This window comes from Oncorhynchus kisutch, unplaced genomic scaffold (genome assembly GCF_002021735.2).
Source record: "Oncorhynchus kisutch isolate 150728-3 unplaced genomic scaffold, Okis_V2 scaffold3864, whole genome shotgun sequence".
NCBI classification, from domain to species: Eukaryota; Metazoa; Chordata; class Actinopteri; order Salmoniformes; family Salmonidae; genus Oncorhynchus; species Oncorhynchus kisutch.
The window spans coordinates 160,764-174,205 of record NW_022265809.1 but is presented as its reverse complement, the minus strand read 5'-3'; the positions used below and the strand labels follow the sequence as shown (position 1 = coordinate 174,205).

At 45.2% G+C, this 13,442-nt stretch overlaps 1 protein-coding gene across 1 annotated transcript in view; it reads right to left on the bottom strand.

The window, feature by feature from the left end:
- The window catches only part of LOC109877958 (acidic amino acid decarboxylase GADL1-like), a 28,800-nt gene extending 15,656 nt beyond the window's left edge, over positions 1 to 13,144 (bottom strand). The window contains exons 1-7 of the mRNA XM_031821113.1: positions 12,810 to 13,144; positions 8,745 to 8,929; positions 5,612 to 5,738; positions 2,422 to 2,512; positions 2,073 to 2,182; positions 1,577 to 1,692; positions 372 to 451 (exon numbers count right to left, since the gene is read on the bottom strand). Of these exons, the coding sequence (XP_031676973.1) occupies positions 372 to 451; positions 1,577 to 1,692; positions 2,073 to 2,182; positions 2,422 to 2,512; positions 5,612 to 5,738; positions 8,745 to 8,929; positions 12,810 to 12,840 (740 nt within the window). The 5' untranslated portion in view covers positions 12,841 to 13,144. The remainder of the gene's footprint in view (positions 1 to 371; positions 452 to 1,576; positions 1,693 to 2,072; positions 2,183 to 2,421; positions 2,513 to 5,611; positions 5,739 to 8,744; positions 8,930 to 12,809) is intronic.
- Between the last annotated feature and the right edge of the window lie 298 nt (positions 13,145 to 13,442).

The window sequence follows — 13,442 nt, the reverse complement described above, 5'->3', positions numbered from 1 at the left end:
AGCAGTAACTTGCAGTAACCAGCAGTAACTGTAGCAGGAACCAGCAGTAAGCAGCAGTAACTAGCAGTAACCAGCAGTAACTAGCAGTAACTAGCAGTAACCAGCAGTAACTGTAGCAGTAACCAGTAGTAACCATGTAATACTAGCAGTAACCAGCAGTAACCAGCAGTAAGCAGCAGTAAGCAGCAGGGACCAGCAGTAACCAGCAGTAACCAGCAGGGAGCAGCAGTAACTAGCAGTAACCAGCAGTAACCAGCAGGGAGCAGCAGTAACCAGCAGTAACCAGCAGGGAGCAGCAGTAACCAGCAGTAACCAGCAGTAACCAGCAGTAACCAGCAGTAAGCAGCAGGGAGCAGCAGTGAGCAGCATACCTCTTATCTGACGGAATCACATAAACATTGTTGGTGCCAATTCCCAGGAAAGCCGCTGCTTTGGCAACCGAGTAATGACACTGAAAAGAACAATGAGAGAAACATGTCACTGAGGGAGAACTGGTTAATCAACCAAATGACTAGTCTAGACAGGATCCACAATAAGGTGCTATGTTAATGACCAGTCTAGACAGGATCCACAATAAGGTGCTATATTAATGACCAGTCTAGACAGGATCCACAATAAGGTGCTATATTAATGACCAGTCTGGGCAGGATCCACAATAAGGTGCTATATTAATGACCAGTCTAGACAGGATCCACAATAAGGTGCTATATTAATGACCAGTCTGGGCAGGATCCACAATAAGGTGCTATATTAATGACCAGTCTAGACAGGATCCACAATAAGGTGCTATTTTAATGACCAGTCTAGACAGGATCCACAATAAGGTGCTATATTAATGACCAGTCTAGACAGGATCCACAATAAGGTGCTATTTTAATGACCAGTCTGGGCAGGATCCACAATAAGGTGCTATGTTAATGACTAGTCTAGACAGGATCCACAATAAGGTGCTATATTAATGACCAGTCTAGACAGGATCCACAATAAGGTGCTATATTAATGACCAGTCTAGACAGGATCCACAATAAGGTGCTACATTAATGACCAGTCTAGACAGGATCCACAATAAGGTGCTATATTAATGACCAGTCTAGACAGGATCCACAATAAGGTGCTATATTAATGACCAGTCTAGACAGGATCCACAATAAGGTGCTATTTTAATGACCAGTCTAGACAGGATCCACAATAAGGTGCTATACCGACAGGGATTATAAAACCACTTAGTTCCAGCTGTTGCTCTGAAATATATTGACTGAGAAACTCCCTGATAGTTGTGTGCTGGTTGTGATATGTTATCATAAAGAGCAGAGAAACTCCCTGATAGTGTGTGTGTGTGTGTGTGTGTGTGTGTGTGTGTGTGTGTGTGTGTGGTGTTAAAACAATTACAGGTGTTGGCCTACCCTGGGTGTGTGTGTGTGTGTGTGTGTGTGTGTGTGTGTGTGTGTGTGTGTGTGTGTGTGTGTGTGTGTGTGTGTGTGTGTGTGTGTGTGTGTGTGTGTGTGTGTGTGTGTGTGTGTGTGTGTGTGTGTGTGTGTGTGTGTGTGTGTGTGTGTGTGTGTGTGTGTGTGTTTACCTCCTGAGATGTAAACATGACCAGTCTAGGCAAGGCAGACAGGCCCAGCACCTTCACATCAGGACAGTGGTGGTACCTGGCCACGTTCACAGCATACATGTTGGACACAGAGCCACCTGCAGAACACAGAGACAATCACAGGAAGAAGAAGAAGATGAAGAAGATGATGAAGAAGGATAAAGAAGAAGATGAAGATGAAGAAGGATAAAGATGAAGATGATGATGAATAAAGAAGAAGATGAAGAAGATGAAGGATAAAGAAGATGAAGGATGAAGGATAAAGAAGAAGATGAAGAAGATGAAGAAAATGAAGAAGAAGATGAAGAAGATGAAGGATAAAGAAGAAGATGAAGATGAAGAAGATGAAAGATAAAGAAGAAGATGAAGATGAAGGATAAAGAAGAAGATAAAGAAGAAGATGAAGAAGAAGAAGAAGATAAAGAAAATGAAGATGAAGATGAAGAATAAGATGTGTCAGTCTGTGTGGTTTCCACACCTGGGCTGAAGATGCCGTCCCCTCCCTCCTGCCATCCAATGATCTCAATCATCTTCTGCAGAACCGCCTCCTCTGTCAGCAGGAACACTGGAGCCACCTCGTACGTGTACCTGCCAAGACAAACAACATGTCCAGGCAATGACTCACCTGCTCTCACCTGAGCTACATACTATCCAATCAATCATCAAGAACGAGCTACAGACACTTCTGAAATGAATAGCAGAATAGTTGTCATTGATATCATTTCAGTGATCGTAAACATCCCTTGTCTGGCACAGTTATTACAGTGAGTATGGGTACATCTTGACAGACACTCGGATCATATGAGATGGTAAGATGTAATACTCACAGACTGGGGTTGATGGCTTCTGTGATGAATCGGCCCACTAGTGAATAAGGGTCCATGCCTGCATAGAGCTGGTTGAAGAAGCGAGGATGTCCTGCACATACAAACACACAAGGTTTTGATTCAATCACAACTAAGTTTCCAGGTTTTCCAGAAATCCTGGTGGGAAAAATTCCCGGGATCAGGAGAGAATAAGCAAGAAAATTCCGATACTCCAACCAGGATTTCTGGAAAAGCTGGGAATGTTAGCTAACTTTAACCCTAACCTAATGTTAGCTAACTTTAACCCTAACCTAATGTTAGCTAACTTTAACCCTAACCTAATGTTAGCTAACTTTAACCCTAACCTAATGGTAGCTGACATTAACCCTAACCTAATGTTAGCTAACTTTAACCCTAACCTAATGTTAGCTGACTTTAACCCTAACCTAATGTTAGCTGACTTTAACCCTAACCTACTGTTAGCTGACTTTAACCCTAACCTAATGTTAGCTAACTTTAACCCTAACCTAATGGTAGCTGACTTTAACCCTAACCTAATGTTAGCTAACTTTAACCCTAACCTAATGTTAGCTAACTTTAACCCTAACCTAATGTTAGCTAACTTTAACCCTTCCCTAATGTTAGCTAACTTTAACCCTTCCCTAATGTTAGCTAACTTTAACCTTACCCTAATGTTAGCTAACTTTAACCCTAACCTAATGTTAGCTAACTTTAACCATAACCTAATGTTAGCTAACTTTAACCCTTCCCTAATGTTAGCTAACTTTAACCTTACCCTAATGTTAGCTAACTTTAACCCTAACCTAATGTTAGCTAACTTTAACCCTAACCTAATGTTAGCTAACTTGAACCCTTCCCTAATGTTAGCTAACTTTAACCCTAACCTAATGTTAGCTAACTTTAACCCTAACCTAATGTTAGCTAACTTTAACCCTAACCTAATGTTAGCTAACTTTAACCCTAACCTAATGGTAGCTGACTTTAACCCTAACCTAATGTTAGCTAACTTTAACCCTAACCTAATGTTAGCTGACTTTAACCCTAACCTAATGTTAGCTGACTTTAACCCTAACCTACTGTTAGCTGACTTTAACCCTAACCTAATGTTAGCTAACTTTAACCCTAACCTAATGGTAGCTGACTTTAACCCTAACCTAATGTTAGCTAACTTTAACCCTAACCTAATGTTAGCTAACTTTAACCCTAACCTAATGTTAGCTAACTTTAACCCTTCCCTAATGTTAGCTAACTTTAACCTTACCCTAATGTTAGCTAACTTTAACCCTAACCTAATGTTAGCTAACTTTAACCCTAACCTAATGTTAGCTAACTTTAACCATAACCTAATGTTAGCTAACTTTAACCCTTCCCTAATGTTAGCTAACTTTAACCTTACCCTAATGTTAGCTAACTTTAACCCTAACCTAATGTTAGCTAACTTTAACCCTAACCTAATGTTAGCTAACTTTAACCCTTCCCTAATGTTAGCTAACTTTAACCTTACCCTAATGTTAGCTAACTTTAACCCTAACCTAATGGTAGCTGACTTTAACCTTACCCTAATGTTAGCTGACTTTAACCCTAACCTAATGGTAGCTAACTTTAACCCTAACCTAATGTTAGCTAACTTTAACCTTGCCCTAATGTTAGCTGACTTTAACCCTAACCTAATGTTAGCTAACTTTAACCCTAACCTAATGTTAGCTAACTTTAACCCTTCCCTAATGTTAGCTAACTTTAACCTTACCCTAATGGTAGCTAACTTTAACCCTAACCTAATGTTAGCTAACTTTAACCCTAACCTAATGGTAGCTAACTTTAACCCTTCCCTAATGTTAGCTAACTTTAACCCTAACCTAATGGTAGCTGACTTGAACCCTAACCTAATGTTAGCTAACTTTAACCCTTCCCTAATGCTAGCTAACTTTAACCCTAACCTAATGTTAGCTAACTTTAACCCTAACCTAATGTTAGCTAACTTTAACCCTAACCTAATGTTAGCTAACTTTAACCCTAACCTAATGTTAGCTAACTTTAACCCTAACCTAATGTTAGCTAACTTTAACCCTAACCTAATGCTAGCTAACTTTAACCCTAACCTAATGTTAGCTAACTTTAACCCTAACCTAATGTTAGCTAACTTTAACCCTAACCTAATGTTAGCTAACTTTAACCCTTCCCTAATGTTAGCTAACTTTAACCCTAACCTAATGTTAGCTAACTTTAACCCTTCCCTAATGTTAGCTAACTTTAACCCTAACCTAATGTTAGCTGACTTTAACCCTTCCCTAATGTTAGCTAACTTTAACCCTAACCTAATGTTAGCTAACTTTAACCCTTCCCTAATGTTAGCTAACTTTAACCCTTCCCTAATGTTAGCTAACTTTAACCCTAACCTAATGTTAGCTAACTTTAACCCTTCCCTAATGCTAGCTAACTTTAACCCTAACCTAATGGTAGCTAAACTGGTGGGGTTAGAGTTTGAAGGTCAGTTGGTTGATAGACCTGGTTGACAGGGGTTTTACATTTGGGGTCTGGCTGGACCGGGCTAGGTGGGGGTCAAGGGATCTCAGATGTCAGGGGCTGGGAGGTCTAAGGGGCCAGGAGAGTTAAGGGCCTAGGATGGTTAAGAGGCTTGGAGGGGTATTAAGGATGGGCTACTGCCGCTATCTTGATGATTAACAGCCTGGGTTGGATAGGATAGCGCTGGGGGAAGGGTGGGAGCTACTGTCGCTATAGCCTGTATTATCCAGTAGCTAGCCTGAGTGCCTTGAGGGTGACTAACTAGAGTCTGGCTAGTTAATTATGTAACAGTAGCTGACTGGGGGGGTTAGAGGGAGTCTGGGCTGGAGAATTTGAAGGTTAGTTGGTTAACAGACCTGGTTGACACAGGTTTTAAATGTGGGGTTTGGCTGGGGGTTTTCAAGGTTAGGGATTGGCTGCGTGGGGATCAGGTTTGAGCTGTTTCCTACCAGTCTTGACACTATCATATGGCGAAGGAGATACTCTGGGCTGGAGAGTTAGAAGGTTAGGGTTTAGGACAGGTTTGGGATGAAGTTCATTGGTGTCTTTTAAAGAGTCAGGGTTTTGAAAGTCAGGGTTTGGATGCGGGCGGGGGAGGGGGTTGGGTAAGGGTTTGGCTGAGGTCTGGGGGGTTAGATTTTAAATCAGAGTTGAGCTGGGTCCTTACCGGTCTTGACACTGTATCGGATGGCATCCCGACAGCGCTGCAGTATCTGGGGATGTGCCTCGCCTCCTTCCCTCAGCTCTAGGTCTAATAGGTCCTTCAGCTGCTCCGGAGAGCGCCACTCGCACACCTGTTACATGGGAGAGAAGGAAATAGACTTTGCCGGTTTCTCAAAATGCATACTACCGTGCTCCGAGCACGCAAATTATAGCACGGGAGGGTGGGAGTATGAGTCCATATCAAAGTTGGCAAAAACGGAGCACGGAGGGCACTTCTCGAATGCGTACTCTGTTTGTACATATTTCTGAAGCGTACATCGATGCAAGCTGCAACGGAAAGTATGCACAGAAATATGATGCAACCGTGTTAAAAATTATGCAACATTTCTTGAAATCAATGGCGGACATTAACTGAGCTGAAGACGGAGAAAGTACACTCCGACTTCGGGAATGAAATGTTGCCTCTTCACATCTCATATGTCGGCTGACTACAATATGTTTTTATTTATCTTGATACGTTAATAAATACATGCTGTGTTCATTTTTGCTGTGTTTACCTGCCTACAATACCCACTGTAGTGTGTGTAAATCGCAAGCCCATAGTAAGTCAATAGGGCTAACTGTCTTGCTACTACTGTTAGCTAGCCACAGAGAATTGTTAGCTAGCTAGCTACCCACAAAGACTTGACATCTAAAACGTTTTGCTTTGTGTATATCCTGTTTGGTCTCTATTGTTGCCAATGTCCTGTCTGGAAGAAGGGTCAGTGAATGGGGAGGTGCAGTGTGAGGTAATGCAGTAGGGGGAGTGCTGCTCAGCGTGAGGTAATACAGTAGGGGAGGTGCAACGTGAGGTAATACAGTAGGGGGAGTGCTGCTCAGCGTGAGGTAATACAGTAGGGGAGGTGCAACGTGAGGTAATACAGTAGGGGGAGTGCTGCTCAGCGTGAGGTAATACAGTAGGGGAGGTGCAACGTGAGGTAATACAGTAGGGGGAGGTGCAGCGTGAGGTAATACAGTAGGGGGAGGTGCAGCGTGAGGTAATACAGTAGGGGGAGGTGCAGCGTGAGGTAATACAGTAGGGGGAGTGGGAGGTAATACAGTATGGGGAGGTGCAGCGTGAGGTAATACAGTAGGGGGAGAGTGCAGCCTGAGGTAATACAGTAGGGGGAGAGTGCAGCGTGAGGTAATACAGTAGGGGAGGTGCAGCGTGAGGTAATACAGTAGGGGGAGGTGCAGCGTGAGGTAATACAGTAGGGGGAGGTGCAGTGTGAGGTAATACAGTAGGGGGAGGTGCAGTGTGAGGTAATACAGTAGGGGGAGGTGCAGCGTGAGGTAATACAGTAGGGGGAGGTGCAACGTGAGGTAATACAGTAGGGGGGGAGCGCGTGAGGTAATACAGTAGGGGGAGGTGCAGCGTGAGGTAATACAGTAGGGGGAGGTGCAGCGTGAGGTAATACAGTAGGGGGAGAGTGCAGCGTGAGGTAATACAGTAGGGGAGGTGCAGCGTGAGGTAATACAGTAGGGGGAGGTGCAGCGTGAGGTAATACAGTAGGGGGAGGTGCAGCGTGAGGTAATACAGTAGGGGGAGGTGCAGCGTGAGGTAATACAGTAGGGGGAGGTGCAGCGTGAGGTAATACAGTAGGGGGAGGTGCAACGTGAGGTAATACAGTAGGGGGGGAGCAGCGTGAGGTAATACAGTAGGGGGAGGTGCAGCGTGAGGTAATACAGTAGGGGGAGGTGCAGCGTGAGGTAATACAGTAGGGGAGGTGCAGCGTGAGGTAATACAGTAGGGGGAGGTGCAGCGTGAGGTAATACAGTAGGGGAGGTGCAGCGTGAGGTAATACAGTAGGGGGGGAGTGCATCTCAAATGTAATACTCGATGTGTTCTCCACACTCTCATCCTCACAAGAATGTACTCAAGAGAACGTGGTCTTAAAATGCACTCAGAGCGTGAGCGTATGGAGCGCGGTAGGTAGTATGCATATTGATAAACACCCTTCAAGTTACATAGTGAAAATGGTGCCATTTCAGACTGTTCCCTCCACTAGATGTTTGTTTACCTTATCCTTGACGTCAGACAAACTACCTGGGCCTATTCACCATTCATAAAGAACATGTACTGTATATCAATCAAATCGAATCAAATTTGACAGTAACTATTACAGTGAAAACACACCATGCTATTGTTTGAGGAGATTGCACAGTTATGAACTTGAAAATGTATATATTGACCAATTAGGCACATTTGGGAAGACTTGATACAACATTTTGAACAGAAATGCAATGGTTCAATGGATCAGTCTAAAACTTTGCACATACACTGCTGTCATCTAGTGGACGAAATATAAATTGCTCCTAGAGTCTGGCTAGGTCAGATAATGGCCTTTCTCTTGCAATTCAAAGATGATGGGGGGGAAAAAATATATTTAAAACAATTATTTCTATTATCTTTTACCAAATCTAATGTGTTATATTCTCCTACATTAATTTCACATTTCCACAAACCTCAAAGTGTTTCCTTTCAAATGGTACCAAGAATATGCATATCCTTGCTTCAAGGCCTGAGCTACAGGCAGGTAGATTTGGGTATGTCATTTTAGGAGAAAATTGAAAAAAAGGGTCAGATCCTTTAACAATGCAGTTTTAAGAAAAATAAGAGTTAAGAAAATATTTACTAAGTAAACTAAAGTTTAAATGTTTTTTTTAAATAAAGTAACACAATGAAATTACAATAGCTTGGCTATGTACAGATGGTACGGTACTGAGCCAATGTGCGGGGATACAGGTTAGTCGAGGTAAATAAGATACTATGTACATGTAGGTAGGGGTAAAGTGATTATGGATCGATAATAAACAGCGAGTAGCAGTCAATGTAAAAAAATTTAAATAAAAGGGGAGGGGTCAATGCAAATTGTGGGGGGAGGGGTCAATGCAAATAGTGGGGGGGGGGGGGGGTCAATGCAAATAGTGGGGGGGAGGGGTCAATGCAAATAGACCGGGGAGCCATTTACCTGATACATTCTTATACAGGTTCATTTCCTATTGTTTGAAAAATAAACTGCAGCATTCTGGTATACTTCACAACAGATCTCATTTTCCTTTATGCATCCTTTTAAAATTGTAAAAGAGATGTTTACCTTCTCCTTGACGTCAGTAGCCTTCCAGACGGCCTCCTCCATGATGATGGGCATGGCGTCTCTGAGGAAGCTCTCTGCTTCCCGGATGTCCAGCGTGGGGCCGTTCAGAGTCACCCCGTCCACCAGCACTGGGGGTCGCTTCCCCTTGGGCTCCGCGGGGCTCGCTGACGCCTTACTAGAGGTATCTGGGGGTAGGAGATAACAGACAGTAATGTCAATACTATAGGTATCTTGGGGGTAGGAGATAACAGACAGTAATGTCAATACTAGAGGTATTGATAGAGGGTCAGATGGAGATAACAGGTCAGTTCACGGTTCTGGTGGGCTCTCTTGCTGGGGTCTTACTAGGGGTCGCTCCTGCTGGGGTCTTACTTGGGTTCTCTGGTGGGCTCTCCTGCTGGGGTCTTACTAGGGGTCTCTCCTGCTGGGGTCTTACTAGGGTTCTCTGGTGGGCTCTCCTGCTGGGGTCTTACTAGGGGTCTCTCCTGCTGGGGTCTTACTAGGGTTCTCTGGTGGGCTCTCCTGCTGGGGTCTTACTAGGGGTCTCTCCTGCTGGGGTCTTACTAGGGTTCTCTGGTGGGCTCTCTTGCTGGGGTCTTACTAGGGTTCTCTGGTGGGCTCTCTTGCTGGGGTCTTACTAGGGGTCTCTCCTGCTGGGGTCTTACTAGGGTTCTCTGGTGGGCTCTCCTGCTGGGGTCTTACTAGGGGTCTCTCCTGCTGGGGTCTTACTAGGGTTCTCTGGTGGGCTCTCTTGCTGGGGTCTTACTAGGGTTCTCTGGTGGGCTCTCTAGCTGGGGTCTTACTAGGGGTCTCTCCTGCTGGGGTCTTACTAGGGTTCTCTGGTGGGCTCTCTTGCTGTGGTCTTACTAGGGGTCTCTCTTGCTGGGGTCTTACTAGGGGTCTCTCCTGCTGGGGTCTTACTAGGGGTCTCTCTTGCTGGGGTCTTACTAGGGGTCTCTCTTGCTGGGGTCTTACTAGGGTTCTCTCCTGCTGGGGTCTTACTAGGGTTCTCTGGTGGGCTCTCTTGCTGGGGTCTTACTAGGGGTCTCTCCTGCTGGGGTCTTACTAGGGTTCTCTGGTGGGCTCTCTTGCTGGGGTCTTACTAGGGGTCTCTCTTGCTGGGGTCTTACTAGGGGTCTCTCCTGCTGGGGTCTTATTAGGGTTCTCTGGTGGGCTCTCTTGCTGGGGTCTTACTAGGGGTCTCTCCTGTTGGGGTCTTACTAGGGTTCTCTGGTGGGCTCTCTTGCTGGGGTCTTACTAGGGGTCTCTCTTGCTGGGGTCTTACTAGGGGTCTCTCTTGCTGGGGTCTTACTAGGGTTCTCTCCTGCTGGGGTCTTACTAGGGTTCTCTGGTGGGCTCTCTTGCTGGGGTCTTACTAGGGGTCTCTCCTGCTGGGGTCTTACTAGGGTTCTCTGTTGGGCTCTCTTGCTGGGGTCTTACTAGGGATCTCTCTTGCTGGGGTCTTACTAGGGGTCTCTCCTGCTGGGGTCTTACTAGGGTTCTCTGGTGGGCTCTCTTGCTGGGGTCTTACTAGGGGTCTCTCCTGTTGGGGTCTTACTAGGGTTCTCTGGTGGGCTCTCTTGCTGGGGTCTTACTAGGGGTCTCTCTTGCTGGGGTCTTACTAGGGGTCTCTCCTGCTGGGGTCTTACTAGGGGTCTCTCTTGCTGGGTTCTTACTAGGGGTCTCTCTTGCTGGGGTCTTACTAGGGTTCTCTCCTGCTGGGGTCTTACTAGGGTTCTCTGGTGGGCTCTCTTGCTGGGGTCTTACTAGGGGTCTCTCCTGCTGGGGTCTTACTAGGGGTCTCTAGTGGTTCAACAGTTCATATTTATTTATTTTTGGATTTTATTTAACCTTTATTTAACAGAGAGTGGTGTCAATACTTGTCAGCACAACAGCACTTCTTGGACGACACACTTGAACAGGGACATCCAGTCCAATCACAGCCAGACTACAGCTGACTAGGGGTCTCTGGGTCAGAGAAACACTGCTACTGTAGATGGCCCTCTAATACAGCTGACTAGGGGTCTCTGGGTCAGAGAAACAGTGCTACTGTAGATGGCCCTCTAATACAGCTGACTAGGGGTCTCTGGGTCAGAGAAACACTGCTACTGTAGATGGCCCTCTAGTACAGCTGACTAGGGGTCTCTGGGTCAGAGAAACACTGCTACTGTAGATGGCCCTCTAATACAGCTGACTAGGGGTCTCTGGGTCAGAGTAACCTTGCTACTGTAGATGGCCCTCTAATACAGCTGACTAGGGGTCTCTGGGTCAGAGAAACACTGCTACTGTAGATGGCCCTCTAGTACAGCTGACTAGGGGTCTCTGGGTCAGAGTAACCTTGCTACTGTAGATGGCCCTCTAATACAGCTGACTAGGGGTCTCTGGGTCAGAGTAACCTTGCTACTGTAGATGGCCCTCTAGTACAGCTGACTAGGGGTCTCTGGGTCAGAGAAACACTGCTACTGTAGATGGCCCTCCAATACAGCTGACTATGGGTCTCTGGGTCAGAGAAACACTGCTACTGTAGATGGCCCTCTAATACAGCTGACTAGGGGTCTCTGGGTCAGAGAAACACTGCTACTGTAGATGGCCCTCTAATACAGCTGACTAGGGGTCTCTGGGTCAGAGTAACCTTGCTACTGTAGATGGCCCTCTAGTACAGCTGACTAGGGGTCTCTGGGTCAGAGAAACACTGCTACTGTAGATGGCCCTCTAATACAGCTGACTAGGGGTCTCTGGGTCAGAGAAACACTGTTACTGTAGATGGCCCTCTAATACAGCTGACTAGGGGTCTCTGGGTCAGAGAAACACTGCTACTGTAGATGGCCCTCTAATACAGCTGACTAGGGGTCTCTGGGTCAGAGAAACACTGCTACTGTAGATGGCCCTCTAGTACAGCTGACTAGGGGTCTCTGGGTCAGAGTAACACTGCTACTGTAGATGGCCCTCTAGTAGAGCTTTAACAATGCTACTGTAGATATATCCCAAAAGGCATCCTATTCTTGTGCACGGGCCCTGGTCATAAGTACACTACATAGGGAATATGGAGGCCATTTAGGACGCAAAGCCTGTAACTCGAGCCTTATTTCAGCTGTGATGCATTCTGTAAGCTCGCCCTTATTTATTAACGTCTCCGGTTGGCTAAGGGTGTTACAAGAATGTGCACCGCTCATTCCTGACCGACCACTGTCTGGGGCTGCAACTCAAATGGCCCTGGTCTAAATTAGTGCACTATATGGTGAATACGGTGCCAATCAGGCCACACACGGACAATAATGACAGACATGATATAACTGTCATCCACTTTAAACTCTTTGTAGCCTATAGCCTAGCATACGCTGTCCAATAACCTGCAACACGGAACGCTGCATGCATGAAACACGCTGCTACTGCACTGCTGGCGCACCTTGCAGCGCCTGTCCACAGTTGGTTCACGCTACCGTAGAAGGGCAGACAGTCTTACTGTGCGTTTTGTCACAGACCGGCTCTTTCTTTCTTTCTTTCTTTCTTTCTTTCTTTCTTTCCCCGACATAACAAGTTAGGCTACTGATAAAAAAATAACGTTGTTTTTTTAAACAATTAAGTGTTAATTGTATCTACTTATTATGCAACGGTGTATTCTATTCAATACCTCCGCAGAGAGACACCTTGCCAGGGCGACTTTCCCCGCTGCCCATCTTCGGGAGAACTGTGCGCTGAGCAGCGAGTGAACAGGTAACGCCTGACCCGACCAGATAGAGTGAACAGGTAACGCCTGACCCGACCAGATAGAGTGAACAGGTAACGCCTGACCCGACCAGATAGAGGGCGCTGGGTGGCATTATAGAACACTGACGTAAGTCCATTCTAAAGGCATTGTGACAACTTCTATTCTCCAGGCAAAACGCACTAAAATGTCCCCGTATTTTTATTTTTTATTTTGAGAGAACAGTAAACATTTCAATTCAGGATATAGCTAATGATAATCAATATATATATAATTTTGCAAATAACATGAAATGCTCCTGCATTTGCCTAACAAACATGCAATAACGAAGGAATAAGATAAATAGCAGTCCAACATACCGTTCATATGTCTTTCATTCATCGGCGCCATTGTTCATTTATGGTTTAATTGATTGGTCTCAAAAAGCTCTGTTCTTCCAGCTAAATTTAAAAAAATAATGTTTGGAGATAAACTAGAATGTCTCCTTTATAGACCAAGAATGTCTTTAACATGGTGACGTCGCGCCCCGTGGGCAAGGTTAGGCCATCCTTGTTACTGGCGGGTTGCCTGGGCGTCATGGAAGAACACTGGCTGATTACAGTAAAGAGTCTAGAAGAATCAAGTTGACCAATTATTTTCTCTCTGCACTGTTGCCGCAAGTCCACGGCTTCACTGCGTCAGTGCGTTTTGTTTGTGTCGTTTTGAAATGGAGAGCGGAGCAAGTGGAGAACTCTGATGACTGGGGAGGGAGGGAGGGAGGATACGTGTTCTCTTCTTGACATTCATACCTATATGTTTCACTTTAGAAGAGTTTAAACATTTATGCTATTTTATTAGGGCAATATATTTCCTATGTGGAATATTTCCAATTTAGAATTAGAGAATTCTGTATTTTTCCCCAAAGACATAAACGTAGAGAAGTGACTCATCATCTTGCATATATCAAGTGTTGGCATCTGTTGGTGGCTTGTATTTCTCCATGAGTAAGACGT